Source organism: Hippocampus zosterae, chromosome 2 (genome assembly GCF_025434085.1).
Source record: "Hippocampus zosterae strain Florida chromosome 2, ASM2543408v3, whole genome shotgun sequence".
Lineage (NCBI taxonomy): Eukaryota > Metazoa > Chordata > Actinopteri > Syngnathiformes > Syngnathidae > Hippocampus > Hippocampus zosterae.
The window spans coordinates 17,680,259-17,696,425 of record NC_067452.1 but is presented as its reverse complement, the minus strand read 5'-3'; the positions used below and the strand labels follow the sequence as shown (position 1 = coordinate 17,696,425).

The 16,167-nt window shown below is 43.3% G+C and overlaps 1 protein-coding gene across 4 annotated transcripts in view; it reads right to left on the bottom strand.

Annotated features, from left to right (window-relative positions):
• The window catches only part of filip1l (filamin A interacting protein 1-like), a 33,596-nt gene that overhangs the window by 4,055 nt on the left and 13,374 nt on the right, over positions 1–16,167 (bottom strand). For 3 of the 4 annotated variants that reach the window (XM_052057696.1, XM_052057697.1, XM_052057695.1), the window contains 4 exons: positions 15,844–16,103; positions 15,594–15,767; positions 15,085–15,263; positions 82–2,821 (listed from right to left, as the gene is read on the bottom strand). In XM_052057696.1, the coding sequence (XP_051913656.1) occupies positions 82–2,821; positions 15,085–15,263; positions 15,594–15,767; positions 15,844–16,095 (3,345 nt within the window). In that variant the 5' untranslated portion in view covers positions 16,096–16,103. Of the gene's footprint in view, positions 1–81; positions 2,822–4,555; positions 4,694–15,084; positions 15,264–15,593; positions 15,768–15,843; positions 16,104–16,167 lie in introns of those variants that run through there. The other variant, XM_052057698.1, reaches the window with a different exon arrangement.

The window sequence follows — 16,167 nt, the reverse complement described above, 5'->3', positions numbered from 1 at the left end:
GGGCTGGAGGTTGAGGGTGGTAAAATGGGTGGTTTGGAGGCGGGGGGGGGGGCGTAAGGGTCAGTCGTAAACATTACTTACTGTAATCTGTGATGGTCGATGGGTTTGTGTGGCGGCAGGCTTAATCATGATGCTACTAGTGACTTTGCTCTTGCTTTTGGGTGTTGCAATGCTGCCGTTAGGGATTCTCTGCTCCTGCAGAGCTGGTGAGCTGACACTCTGAATGAAGGGACCCCCTAAGTGAATGTGGATTTTGTTGTCCTCTGTGGTGATGATGTTAGGCCCAGAGCTGTTGGACCGCTGCACATGCCAGCCATTCTGGCGCTCTGGACTCACGCGGAAGATGGCGTGCCCTCCGGCAATCTCCACCGGCTCAGCTGAGACATCACGGTCAGGGGCGCCCGTTGTGACGGAAACAATTTGGATTGGGGACATGGCTCTTTCAGGGGTCAGTGAGTTGCAAGAGTCAGGGGTCAGAGCTCTCGAATATGGCGACATAGCGAGAGGAGAGAGCACCCTATCTGGTGAGCAAGGCTTGTCTGAAATTGGGGAACGTCCGCATTTCATAGGTGGGGAAATGGCAGTGTTCTGGATGATTGTGATTCTCTGTTTGGGCGGGCCTCCGCTTGTGGGTATGATGGCAGTGCTGGTGAAGGACGGCGTGTTCTCTGCGGTAGGGCTGGTCATCTCAAGTGTCGCCATGTTGTGTCTGTGCTCAGGGGTCACTTTAATCTGAAGCGGCAGGCCAGGATTGTGGGTCAATACCACGTCTCCAGCCTGTACATGGTTACTATTCGGCCGTTGTTGCAGTTTGCCATTCCGCTGGTTAGGACCCTCGTTGGATTTAGCACTGGGGACTCTTCTCAGGTTGTTTTTATTGAGGTTATTGATGTTATTTACGAGGGAGGGGCCACATTTGTTGTAAATCTCATTGTCCCCAGGTTTGCTCTCATCACACAGATTGCCATTAAACATGACGTGCTCTAACGGGACTTCCGTCAAGAGGTCATGAGGCTCAGTCTGGACCTCTTTGGTGGCAAGGTGCAAATCCGAAAAGCGCCTTCCATTCATGCCAGGGCGCAAACTTTTGCTAAATCTTCGATATCGTTCAAGCTCCCGCGTGAGCGTCTCCATCTCCCTGGCCAGTTCCTTGTTTCTGACTTCCTGTTGGGTGAGCTTCCTTCGCAGAGAGGTGTGGTCGGTCAGCATGCGGCATATGGACTCCTCTTGTCCCATGTATTCATGGATCTTCTCCTTAAGAGCCACTACCTCCTCTGCCAAATTACTTGATTTTGCCTCCTCGTCCTTCAGACGTTTGAACAAAACATGCTCTTGGTTGGACTCGTTCTTCTCAGCCAGCTGGTATGTGGAAAGTTCTTTTCTGGACATTTCTAGCTCCTTCATCAAAGCCTTGGCTTTTTCCTGCTCGTTTGTGAATCTCATCTCCAAGGATTCCAGCTCCTCTGTTTTTAACAGGTCACTGTCGACAACCCTGATGTCTTTGAGTTTGTGTCGGAGTCGCTCGACTTCCTGGGTCAAGTCTTTGACTTTGTTGTCCTCTTGTTGGAAGCGGTTGGCGATGGGTGTTTTCACATGCTCCTCTTTAACTTTGCTCCTTAGGTAGTCCCTTTCGATAGTCTCGAGTGATTGCAACCTTTTTTTCATCAGATTGATTTTAGACTCCAAATCAATGTTCTTCTCCTCCTCCGCCCTTAGTTTGCACTTGAGGTCATCCCGTTCCCTCTTGGCCTCGCACATCTTCTGCTCCAGCTCAGCCTTTGATTTCAAAGCTTTCTTGCTCTCCTCAATGAGCTTTTCTGTGACTGACGTGACCTTCTCCTGTTCGACCTGAAGTTTGCCAGTGCTGTTTTCGACCTTGTTTTCCATCTGCTTCAGCTTCTCTGCCATGGCCTTCCTCTCATCGACCAACATGACTGTCAGTGTCTTTAACTTGGTGAGGTCCTCTTTCAATGTCAACTCTGTCTTTTCAAGCTGACCCTCAGCACGCTCCAGCTCTTCAACTTGAGCTTTCAAAGCTTCCAGTTGCCCAGAGAGAGCCTTTGACACAGTCTTTTCCCTTTCGAGGTTACTTTTTAGTGAGGCGCATTCCTGTTTACTCTCGCTAAATGCATCCTCGAGTCTTTCCAAGTCCATAATTCTGTGATTCAGTTTATCAACTTCAGCCTTCAAACCGTAACTTTGACTGGCTTCTTTTTCCAGTTTCCTGTTAAGCTCTCTGCAGTGGTCCTCCATTCGAATCAGTTCTTCATCCTTTCCCTCCATTTCAAGCACTCTTTTCCGTAGCTCTTCCAGCTCGGACATAAAGCTGGAGTTTCCACATTCACCTCGGCTGATTTTGTCTCTCATCTCCTGCAGCTCCTCCTCAGCTCTGCGCAGCGTCTTGTTGGTATCCTCCAGCTCGTCAAGCTGCCTGCTTAGAATGGACAACTTCTGACGCAGCTGCCGATTCTGTGCATCCTCACTTGTCAGTTTAGCCATGGTGGCTTCCTGCTCCTGATGGTGTCGACTGATGCAGTCACGCAGCTCCGCTTCCAGGCGGCACACCTTCTGCTCCTCTTCCTTCAGTTTCTTGTTGGCTAAGCTCAGCTCCTCCCGAACCTGTATAGTGGTGGTGCTCAGCTGTTGGACCTCCGCTGTCTGTTGATTCAGCTGCTCGTTGAGACACTGCTGTTCATCTACCACCATCAACGCAAAGGATTTGACCCTTTTCAATTCCTCTTTCAGACTTGTGACCTTTTTGTTGTTCTCTTGGTCTTTTCGTTCTTGGAAGGCCTTTTCCTGATCAATTAACAGCTTCAGTCTGAAAAAGAGGAAGTCGGAAAGTTTTACCTTCAAGCACTCACAAAATGTATCTGCTTTCCCTAAGTCATATTTTAACCAAGTGATATAGTTCCACTCATCACAGTATGTTTTTGGAAAATTAGTTTTGGCTTTGCATTTCTACTACGACGAGTCTTGGCGGCATGCCCATATGCAACAGTAGAACAAATAATTTGACATATAGCGTTATGGCATAACCAACCCCTGATTACAACAAAAGACATCCTTTCTGAATCACAGTGTGAGATTGTGCATTGATTGCGGCCAAGTCAGGCAGTGATTTGTCCAACAGCAAAGCAAAAAAAATAATAATATCCTAATAAAGTTCATCATTATCGTTGCAATAAACATCTTCTTTTACTTGGCAGATGGAGTAAGCTATTTTGAACGGATAACATTTTGAGTCTCCGTTTTAAAAGATAGAAGAATCAGTTTTGCTCAGGTTTGCTGGTAAAACAAGGTACGGCACACGCCAACCCAGATTAAAATGAGCTTGTTTTAGAAGAGGTGTTTTGTATTCCTCCCATTCTATTTCTACTTTCCACAAACACAATGCTTCGTAGTCATTGAGTCAACAGATTGGAGTGTGTCTCGCGGCCCACCATTTACTTTCACACCAGAAATAAGAAAAGTCAAAGATCTCTTATCTTCCCACGGTATGCACTGTCCTACAAGACATTATTTCCATTTCTGCGAGTCAAAGTGAAGCCACATCTCTAGCTGCAGCCAAAAATTTTCACAGGTACTGTTTCAAGCTAGTAACAACAGGTAATGAAAAACGACAATAAGAAGGCCCCTGAAAATTTCATGTAGAATTTTTGGGGGAGTTTGACAGCATAGTCTTCCGAACACATAGAAAGTAAACCTGGTTACCTTCTGTAACTATAAATTGAGAACCTCTATGGCTGTATTGAGAAAGAGTAGAAGGAGGATTTTTTTTCTCTCTCTCTCTTTCTCCCCTCCACTGTTATATGGTACTGTATTTTGCATGCGGTTTGCAAAGAAGCCACTTTTAGAAATAAGTCTTTTGTAGGTTCAGTGACAGTCTAAAAGAGCTAAAGTTAATTCATTGACAATAATATTCATATCTCATTACACATCAATCACACATTTACAAGTCGCAGGGCACATGAAGATAATTATTCCCTTTACCATCTATGGACTATTTAGTCTTAAAAGAAAGTATGCCTGTTTTGTGGATGTAAGCAACTGATGTAAAATCGACTCTGAGATGTTCCAGAGTCAAAACGCCGAACTCCTCGAGTTATAATCCATAATAGCTGAGTTCTCTTAATATGTGAAGTAAATGGAAAAATATTTACTCCTTTCATTGCCATTTGTATCTGACTGTCGTGTTTATTTAGGAATTCAGTCGTAGAATTTTATTTCTACTTTAGGAATTCAGTCGTAGAATTTTATTTCTACTTGTAATTGTTTTTCACACATTTACTCAATTCATTGGGATAAATCTGACAGATTTTACACATGTTATAAACATACTCAATCACGTACTAGTATCTATAACCACGTTGTTTTACAGTGCAGGAAAGTAATTTGAAATCCAGATGAGTGTCGCCATCCAAATCTCGGTGCCACTCCAGCAACAAAATCCCTCCAATACTTTAATCTTGACCTGAAGTGTGATCTGTTTGTCCCAAAGCCATCCAAGAGCTGCCAAAGTCTCGAGAGTTTGGATTAAGATCAGCAAGCCTACCTGCAGCAAAGCGTTCCCGGTGTCACTGCCAGGAGTTATTTTGCCATACATCGTGTGCCCCGCTCGCTAAGTCGCATTCCTGCAGCCAGACCAAACAATAAAGGATGTGCTTTGCTCCCTGCGCCTTTGGAGTATGACATCATCAACATGGCCTTATATGGAGCTTTGCATTGCACGCACATACAAGAAGGGGGTGTTCTTGCTTGCTGGCGTGCGTGTGCGCACCAGACAGAGTGCATTATGACACATTTTTTTGCCTTTAACACTGCAGTATCTACTTCAGTTACCAGTACTTGAAAATACCTCTGGGGACGGAACCAGGGAGCATTGACCACAATGGTGCAACAGATTAGGAGAAGATAGACATTCCCCACCAATGGCTGTATTTAACTGAACCGTCTTCTGTTTTGTTGTTGTTGTTGTTGTTGTTGTTTTTTGCAGTTGCTATTATTTGTTATTTTATCATTTTTTATTGTGAGTCAATTCACAACTATGTGGTAACATAAAAGCTTTAGCCATCACACGATCGTTTTTTTCCCCCCTACTCGGGATGAGCACTGTAATAGTTATTATTTTTTGGGGGGGCTGGGGGTTGCTGTGCTAAGTTATCAAAACAGATATTCTAATTGATGGTCAAAAGATGGTAAAAAAAAAGAAATTGCTTTGTCACATTTCAGAATCTGTACTTTACATCAGTTACAGAGTTGTACCGGTACTTGGGAGTATTTTCCTACACAAATATTTGCACCTTTCCTTGAGTACGAATACTTTTGCCACCAGTGCATTTTAACCAGCTGTAGATGTAATAACTCTGTGTCGTAATGCTTTGTCTAAGTAGTGTATCTCCACTCATTAAACATTTTCCAAGATTAGAACACAAAAATTATTTTTTCTCAAACAAAGCTAGACTTTCTGTCATTGCTGTCCAGTATTCAATCTGTGGTCACGACGGTCAGGGGAGCTGCCAGGGATTTGGCGAGCCCCGTGTAGAAGAAAAAAAAAAAACATGCTTGTTTTTTTTGTTTTGTTTTTGTTTTCCAAGGGCCCACATCAGTCATGGGTTCACTTCTCTTTTTTTCCTCTCAAGTCACCGCTGACTGGCATTGACAGAGATGTTACTCTCCTTATGTATGTATGATTCAAAATATTAACGGGAGAAGCGTTATCAGGCTCATTATCTTGAGTGACCAGCGTTTTTCTTTTTTTAGGATATTTAGTTTCAGTGTGTTGGTGTCTAAATGAGCTGCCGAAATGACCGTTGTATCCGTCTTTAGTTATAATGTCCACAAGCCCTTGATTTCGTGAGTTTCCATTCACTGTGTGAACACTCCACAGCTGTAAGATCCGACAGCAAGAGAAAAAAAGCTCAACGCGGAGTCTTGGTAGTCGTGTCGCCTCACCTGCCTGCTCATGCATGTTGCGCATTATGAAACGGACAATATCTGACGTGCATGACGTCCTCCTGTAATCAAACCCAAATGGTTCTCTTTCTGTCTCTGCGTTTGCTCTTTAATTCCCTTCTTCCTCCTCTTTTTTTGATTTCACTACTGATGATTCTCTCATCTTAGCCATTACAGAGATAAGAAGAAGTAGTTCCCAACGCACCTGTAGAATGAGTGACGTGTGCAGTCTTGTCAAGGACTGCTCAAGAGGCAGGAATCCGTTTCGCACCTTCAGAGGGTGCAACTAGGCAGACAGTCTGTAAATTACACACCGACGGCCCCTTTTCACTGCAGGAACCTTTGGAGGATCTTTATGCATTCACGCCAAGGGTATTCTTCTGAATCCTGGATTTTGTTTTCTTTTTTATTTGGTTGCGGGGCAGTACTGCCCAGGCACACTTTCTTTCAAGGCAGGTTCTTGTAATCGCTTGAGGACTCGCATTTTATTGGCGATTAAGTGTTTGAAAGTCTACAATTGTTCAAATAATCATGAACAATCATTCAGGGATGCCAGATCAAGTCTGGACCAGAAGTTAATGAACTATCATAATTATTTTCTGTTTAGCGAGAATTAAAAATAAACAGTTTGATATATCAAATAAAGTGTGACAAAATGTAATCCATCCTGCCCATAATGTTCTAGATCAGGGGTCACAGACCTTTTTGACACCAGGGCCAACTTCTTGGGTACTGATTACGATGAAGGCCAAACAGTTTGATTGAGACTTCTGAAATAACTGATTTGCTCAAATTATGTCTTTCATAAAAATGGTGTCAACAATCGTGTTCGTGATATCCCACAATAATTATCGACAACGATTTAACAAGTTAGTAACATCAATATGCAAGACTTTATTCCTATAAATCTCTGCAAGTGTTTACGTGTTCCATATGCTTAAAAAAACTTTCTGGAAAGCATAATGTTCGCATTTTCACGAGCCACTTACACTGACTAACTGAGACATTTTTTAGAACAGGCCCGCGGGCAACTCATGTGATCCCTGTGGGTGGGGGTGACCTGGTGCCCGTAGGTAGCATGTCGGTAACCTCTGCTATCGATTCTTCTGCCTGTAAATATTGACGAGGAAAGGTCATGACAGGCATTCTGTCCTGCAGTTTGCGACGCAGGAATTTACAGAAGACTCGCGACACAATCATGAGTGTGTGTTGTACGGTCAGTGTGACATCATTGCCCGGCGCACTTAAAGAGAGATGAGGCAAATTGCCTGCTGCTTTCAGGCCAATTCATGGCCACATCATCATGATCATTGTCAGCATCCAAAGATGTCTTCTGTGAAAGGAGTCAGACGCAATATTAGTTTGAAAAAAAAAGGAGAGACCAGAAAAAAAAGATCATTATTTGGCACATTGCCTCTTTGTAATTTTCTTCAATTTAATGCGCTAAATTACAATATTTGTATTATTTGTATAGTTATAATATAGGGTTGTATATTCTGAAATTATGACGACCCCATTTCAATAAACTCACAAATGTACTGTCCCAGTGTAAAGTCAGGGCCTGTTTGGTTGAGCACAGCACTATTATTCTGTTGCATGAATGGCAACAGGTAGAAAAGAGAATGTAGAAGAGCATTTCATTGTTCTGTCGGTCACCATATGTTGCATCGCTACAAAAACAAGAAACAAGAATTTTTGTGGTGATGCATTCACCACAACTTTTTGTGGTGAATGCATCACTTTCAAACCAATTCAGTGAACTTGAATAATTTCCCAAGGCACACAGTCTCTCACAGTCACAACACACATTGCTTGGGAATGGCTGCTCCAAGTCAACAGATTAGACTTGCGCTCTACAAAAGGGTGACATGTTCAGGCTATGAGACAAATGCACCTTCTCTATCCACATGAGTGGAGTGGATGCAGGATTCCGATGATGTCACAGTGAATAGACATGACCGGTCACACCTCAGTGACTGAGCACAACAGTTGGCTCACATCTGGAGCCAGTCCACAGAGGCCCTTGGAGTTGTGTGCTTTTCTCTGTCCACTTTGCTCACAATGTCTTCCTTTTATTTTATGACAGTAATTAGCTTCAGCATAGCAGCTGAATTTGTGTTAAACTAGGCTCAAAATGAGGCCCAGCTAGCAAAGGAATTGTAGTAAAATTAGATTACGGGTCGCTACGACTTAAGCGTTAGGTCGGATGCCATGCGTGGCTTTTTCAAACGTGAGCTCATGCGTATTTTGTTTGGAAAAAGAGTACTCTTCTGGAATGAGCTCATGCTATACTTACATTAAATTAGAGAGCGAGATGGAGTCGCAGCATTTAGCCTCTCGCCTTTTCTCTGAATCCAAACCGCACATGCCGTGCCCCTGATGAAACTTTACAAGAATTCTGCTGCGTTGTATCCAAGGCACTAAGAGTGTGAGTTTTCCTGCAAACTCCAAATCGTGCACCGTGACCCAAACACCACGTTATGGTACATTTGCTTCTTTGCAGGGGCCTCAAGGCTTGTCCGCACGCTGACATTGATACTTCCTCTTCCTTACACTGCTCGGATCCTCCCCAGACGTCTGAAATCAGATCTGGCCCCCGAAGCCTATTTAGTCAGACCATGCCCCGACTCCCAACGCCTCGGAAACCAGCTACTGTGCGCTTGCTTATTTGTCCCATTGCATTGCTGCAAGTCAAAGGCTCCTTGAGAACAAATTGGTTTGACGGCAACAATTACTCTTGAAAGCAGGTTCAACGGAGGTTAAGAAGAGTGCCATTGACTGTAACCCTTTAATAAACAATATGAAATAGCCGGAGATAGTTGCTTTGGGCAGGTGCAAAAATCAATATTTTTTAAAATGTGAGCTCATACCAAATGGTTGGGATGTAACTTGGAAAAAAAAAAAGCTTAATCATGAAACTGGAGGAAAGTCCAAAAAAGTCCAAATGGTTATCCGTCTTTATAAGTACCCTGCAAGTGATTGGTGACCAGTTCAGGGTGTAGTCCGTTCGTCCCCTGTCGTCAGATGATCATGTGACCCGGAACAGGATAAGCATTGTGAAAATGGATGGATGGATTCATTTGTCCATTGTGGCGATTGCAAGTAGGCAATGTGCGCTCCAAGTTTCTCATATAAAATCACATTTGATAGAACTTTCATCTGAACTTCATGACGTTTTTCGCCACTTTGTGAATCCACCCAGTTTTCCCTTTTTGCTGAAGCCAAATGGAATCACACGAGATGAGGTCATACATGCCAGAGTGCGCCATCATCTGTTCTGCGTGTCAACAAGGCGCCGCGAGAGTGGCTGTCTTTCCAGCAGCTCCTATATTTTGCTGTTCTACTTCTTCCTTCTATAACTTTGCTGCTGTGAATTGGGAATTTCTCCATTACGAGACTAATAAAGGTTTTCTCATCTTAACAACACTTGAGGGCTGTACCTCATCTGTTTGCTACATTCATGGATTCCAGTTAGCATTGACAGGGAGCCGCATTATTTCATTCGCAATGTTGAGGTTGTGTGAGGACAATCACACTGTTGATTCTTTACACACTACAATAGAAAACCTCACGTTTTGCAAAACTGAGGCGGGAAGTGTTAGAACGTTGTGATTTGCAACACAAGTCAACAACAAAATGCCGACTCATAAGCTGCTCCTTTTTCCCACCTACAGGAGGTGAATTTTTGCACATTGTTCATTGATAAATAAGTAATGGATTTGCACCCCTGACTCCATTTGCAGCAATTCTTTAAATTGGTCAAAAATGTTTAAAAAGGACATTTCTACTCTTTCGGACAAGTGTCGACTGGCATCGCAACCTTTTTTTCTCCTTCACCCAAAACGTGTTTGATGGCGTTAAAGCAAGCACTGTGAAGTCCTTCCACACCAAACTCTTTCAAGTATGTATTTACAGGCCATCCTTTGTACTCGGGGTACAGTCAAGCTGAAACAAAAGAACTTCCAGCATCCTGTACTGGAAAATGCTCGGTCCATGGTGTGTATTTTTTGTCATAAGTAGACAATTGGCTGAGCATTCTCAAGCTCTTTGAACTGTTTCTTGTCTACCGAGCAGATGGATAACGAAAGCAAATGCCGTCACACATCTGTAAAACTTTCCTGAAAGTGCTTCTATCTCCAAGCATGATGTCATCGCTAAAGTTGTGTCACTTTCATTCAAACTAGACCACCAGAGAGACTCAACAGTAAGTCTATCAAGCTTGTCTCGCCCTGCCCGTAAACTTTAAGCAATTTGCCGCCAGGTCTCCGTAATCTCATCACTTCCTATTGGTTGGCGACTTTCAGTGACTTTGAATGTCATACCATACCCATATTAGATCTGATAATTCTGGCAAAATGTTACTAAAGAGCATTTTATCAGCATGTGGGCTTGGGAACAGATTCCTCTCGTGATTGTGAGTGCTTGGAAGGCGGAATTTTGTAGCCTCATTCCCTTAGTCACACCCACTTTACCAAGTGAAATAATACTAGATTTTATTTATGAATGGACTCCTTTTGCCAAATTGAACCTTGAAAAAAAATACAATGACATATTGCAAATAAGGAAACTAGCCCCATGGTCAGTAAAAGGATATGACTCACATCTGCCATCGTTTGAGTCTTTTTCATTACGCCGTCATTGCACATCCTAATTCGTTACTAATTGCCATCCTTTTCAACAAGTACTCTTTCCCCACAAGAGTGATGTATGCTTTAAGAGGCCCTCAGACATATTTGGAGATGAGGCAGAATGTGCGTGTTTGCTGTGTTGGGTCAACATGTCGAAAGCTTGCTTTTCATGGTTTTGATATGAGGGCATGCTCATTCAAGCATACGACTGCCAGTAAACCATCGTGGTCAGCTCAGGAAATCACTTTTTTTTCCACCCATACAAGGAAATGTTCGGTACAAAGCCTCTCCAGTTGCCAATAACTTCATTTCCTCATGTCAGCTTTCAGAAAGCTGGTGCGGAGCAGGAATGTATGAGTGTGTGCGAGGCTGAAAATACAGGTGGAGATCTCTCCAGGAAAGACATTGCTAACACTTTTTGATGGCCCGATGGCATTTTAACGCTCCGTAGGTGCTGACAGGTTGTGCTCATGCATCCAGCACAAACAGCTGCCCGATAACTTTCTTAAACATGCCGTCATCTGGACACAACAACAAACTGAGTGAACCCCTATTTAGTGTGCTGCAGAGTCACGACCGAGCCATACGCAATTGATGGAATAAGACATGATATGGGGAAACCATAGCATTTTTTTACCGGATGTTCTAATAGGTTAAGCATGCTTGCTATAAGCTGTTTATCACTCTCAGTTTAAGTTGACTGTAAAACTGACACAAAACGGCATTATGAACACTAAAATGTTCAGCCAAATCATACACTAAAACAAGTATGCTTGCTGAATATGAACGTACAATGAAACATGCCGCTGAGATGGTAATTCAACACCTTCAAAACGCTACTTCCCGTTTCCACACACGGTATTTCTCCAGCTTAGTAGGCGACCTTCTCTGCTTCTTCTTCTACTGTTTTTCATTACACTTCATCTACATCCAGTAGAGCTCAGGACTGCTTAGCATCAGTGTCAGCGCAGGCAATGTGCCCTCTCTGTGCAACATAGCATGGGTGGAAAAGATGAACCCCATTATCATCGGAGGGGTTCCTGCAAAGTGACTTGGTTTACGAGTTCACAACTTTCCTCTGAGGCGAGCTCGATTGTCCAGGAACACTGATCATTTTCAACGAGAAATCCCACAATGTAAACATAAAATGCAACGTTGGGTTTCAAAGGAGAGGGCAGATCTGGATAATAAGCACGTCAGTGATGATGAGGACATTGCCCAAGAATGTTCTCAACCTGTTGATGTCACCACCAGCGCAACAGTTAAGCCAGCCAGATGGCTTAAAGATAAATGGCAAGCCCTGCGTAGCAAACAAAGAAGCAGAGGGTAATCGTGCTGTGTCATGTTTGCGGCTACTGTCCATGTCTTTCAATCGCTGCCCGATTTTACTTCCATAATGCACGGATTTATTTTAGATGAGAAGTATAATATATTGCACATGTTTGTCAAGCATTGGGACTTGAGAAATGGAGAGAATGTCATTATTTTAAAAGTTTGATTGTTTCAACTGACTTTGAACATCACAACATAAAGCACAAGAACAATTCAGCAGTCCATCGTCACAGATACCAACCACAATCAATGCATTGGACACCGAAAGGCCTAATGGGAGTAGAAATGTTGCATAGATATAGACAGCATTTGCTGCCTCACTGTCATGAAGTTCTAGATGTGAATTTCATATGCAGCCTTCTTGTGTCGAGTTTGCATGTTCTCCCTGTGCTTGCGTGGGTTTTCTCAGAGTACTTTGGCTTCCTCCCACATTCCAAAAACATGAGGTTAGGCTCAACGAACACTCAAAATTTGGCCTCGGTGTAAATGCGACTGTGAATGATTGTTGATGATACGATATGTGTCCTTCAATAAACCGGCAGCCACATGCCGGCTTCGGTAGGCTGCAGCTCACCCGTGAACTTACTAAGTAGTATTGAAATTGGATGAATGGAATTGCCCAGTGTGTGGTGTCAAGTGCAATGTTTAGCACATCACGCCAGACCTCAGCCTACTTCAATCGAGCTTCAAGTACAGTAGGAATGAAGGTTAAGGGTGTTTGGTTTGTTATTCATAGTAGTTGTCAATCATGTTTACTCTTACATATTCACAAAATGTATATTGTCCATAACAAGGAATGAGCAGGCCAAATACACAAGTATTTGACTTTCAATGTGTTGACAGGTAGTGTTTTTGAATATGGTTTCCCTGTTACTTTTAAACGTCACGTTTAAAGTAGACAATTTTGTCCACATTTTAGAACAGTTCCTCAGTATCTTCACAAAGGGTCTCTGATATCACACCTTCGTCATAATCACTCGATTTTGGCAGGGTCATGACTGTCTCATACGAAGGCCAAGTCCCAATCGGCAAAATTCCAATTCCATACAAAATCCAATTTGAATACAAAAACTGAAAAGTGAAATTTCCATAAAATCTCTCCTGATGAATTGAATTGTATAGATTTTAGATTTCATTATTTATGATGGCCATTTAGAAGGATGGGGATGGCATATACTGTACACTTATTTAATCACACCCGACATTAAACACTCAACTTCAAGCCAGTTTTTTTTTCCTCAACAAAACTAGAAGATGCAGACAGCCATGAAATTGCCTCGCTGCTTTCAATTCCCCACAGAGGAACAAAGGTGGGCAGTCGCCATCTGTGTACTGTTCATCTCTGCGCTGAGATCATGTTTTAAGAAACATCTGTTGCTGGTTAGCACGCCGTTGTCATTCTGGCTCCCACACCTCTGCTGCTCCTGCATCAGTCGGCATGTGATGAGGTCATCATTCAATAACAGACCCTCAATCAATCAAGGTGAAGTATTTGCTGACATTCCCGTACATCCGCTATCACCCAGGTGTCAAACTCAAAACACGCGGGCCAGATCTGGCCCCCATCATCAAAACTCCCGGACTCAACCCTGACACCATGAGCAACATCCGACCCATTTCCAACCTCCCCTTTCTGTCCAAAATCATAGAACATGTCATCGCATCCCAAATCGAAGCCCACCTTGACAATAATTGAGCAATTTCATTCTGGTTCCCGCATCACAGCACTGCAACCGTCTGCCTTAAAATCACCAATGACCTCCTTCTCTCCTCCAACTCTGGCCTACTCTCCGTCATCATCCTCTTTGACCTTACTACCTACTCTCTCTCCTCCCATCCCTCAACACCACAGTCAATGTCCTCCCCTGGCTTCACTCATATCTCAAAGACAGGAAACAATTCATCCACATCAACAACTGCTCCCTCTTCCACTGCCCTATTGTCCCAAGGTGTCCCCCAAGGCTCTGTGCTTGGTCCTCTTCTCTTCCTCCTCTACCTTCTCCCCTTTGGCCAAATCATTTGTCATTATGGTCTCTGCTTCCACTGTTACACTGATGATATTCAACTGGACATCTCCGCTAAATCCAACCCACTCCACCCAGTCTAACAGTCTTTCTGATATTAAATCCTGGATGCAAACAAACTTTCTCACACCCAACTGCACAAATTCTCATCTGTTAATCATTGGTCTAAACTCCCTCACCCAACGAGTCTCCTCCCAACTTTAATCTCACTATCGACAACTCCACCCTGTCTCTTTCCTTTCACTGTTGCAACCTCTCTCTTGTTTTTATTATTATTATTAAATGTGACCCGCAAATGCTGGCAACAGTTTTTCCTTGACATGGAGTTTCACGGGGTTAATATTGTGTGCTATGGGAATACTCTCAATTTGAAACTCTCCAAGGGGAATTATGGGAATTAACAGCAGTTGAGGGTAATTCAATAGAAAGGTATCTTATTCAAACATAAATATAAACATTTCATGTCATAAATTGACAACCATGTCATAAAATGACAACCATGTAAAATAGATACTTTTCCCTAACCACTTGCATTACTTAGATTATTTGCATGACCGTGCCTTGATTCTTCAATTTTCTTGCTAACTTCCCTTAAGTGTTTGAATCTGAAGTTGGCTCATACAAAGTCATTAATATTTTGACTTGCAACCAGAGTAAGTCAAAAGTAAGTGAAAACCCTTCCACAGTTTGGCTTTAGCCACAGGTGCTTTGACTCAGGCGGCTGGTAAAAGAGCTCCCCTGGAAATTTGGTTTTCACTTTCTGGACTTGGATTTGCTACCTTTGCTCGCAACACAAAAAAAGTGACTGTGCTTGTGAAGGTACCGCTGTGCTTGCATGAAATCTAGTTGTCCTAGTTAGGATTATGCTAAATTATAGTCAAACTATTTAGTTCATTTGTTTGTAGTTTGGACTTGAAATATATGTTTTGTGACACCAGTCGTGGAATTTATCTGACATACCTCATATACAATATGTCCCAAAACTATGCCTTGATTTTCATGTTGTGTTATGACTTCGATTGAGTGTTTACTGTGACCATGAATTATCACTAAACTCAAACGGGTGATATTTCCCATGGAATAGAGAGCCAGGGAGGTTGGGTAAGCTCTGTGATGGCGTCGGTGTTGCGGTCCTGCACACTGACCTCTCACGCTCCTGTTCCAGCAGGTTGGTAAACTCGTCGCTCTTCTTCACAAAGTCGCCATGGTTGCGCTTCTCATCCGCCATTTTGTACAGGGCCTGCTTGTGGGCCTGCTCTACCATCAGCAGCTGCTCCAGCATGCGGCGGTACGTCTCCCTCTGCTTTTCCACCAGCTTGTCCAGCTGCAAGACAGTTGCAGGACACATGCACCGTGATTTTTGCAAATACAGTAAATCAACAACAGCCAGCTGTATCATGTAACATGAGTAAGAATACTTCCCTACTTCATCATTTTTCAAAAATACTTTACTTTTAATATGGAAGAAACTTTAATATTAGAAAATAATTGTTGGTACTTCAGTAAAACAAATACTGTATCAGGTCCTTTCAGACTTCTGCTCAAGGAATATTCTACACAATGTCTTTTACGCCACTCGAAAGATATTTTCTTTGTGGATACTTTGACTCGATTACAGTATTGCTCGCAAGTATTTATACAAGACTGCTGGTACCTCCACCATGGGCCGTTCATAGATGTCTTCCTGTAAGCCGTCAACTTTGCCCTGGATGGCATCCCGCTGCAGAGCCTGCAGGACTTTGGGTGGCGTGACAAAGCCGTATTTGGCTTCCAGAAGGGCCAAATCGATTTTTTCTGCCTTCAGCACAGTAATCACCTCATCTCTGGCCTGCGGAATGAATAATGTCCACCGTTTTTTGTTGATGTTTTTGAGAAAAACTGTCTTTCTGGACTTGTGCCCTGACCTGCAGTTCTCCCTCCAGCAAGCTCAACAGGAAGACCAGGTCATCACGCGAAAGGTCTCTTGCCTTCTCCTTACGGGGCCCCTTTGCAGCACTACTGCCACCATTCTTGGTGGTCTGGTGGTTCCACTGGATGGTGCCAGTGTCATCTGGAGGCTCACGGTGGCGACTGCGACGCTCTGGCCGCCCAGAGGGTTCTTCTTTGGCCAACTTGACCTTGGTGACGTCCTCCAGGCTGCTGCTACGGGAGCGCATGTTGCTACCTTGAAAGGACAGTGTTGGGTTATTGCAAAGTACACTTCGATGTGCACACGCGTGTACAATAAC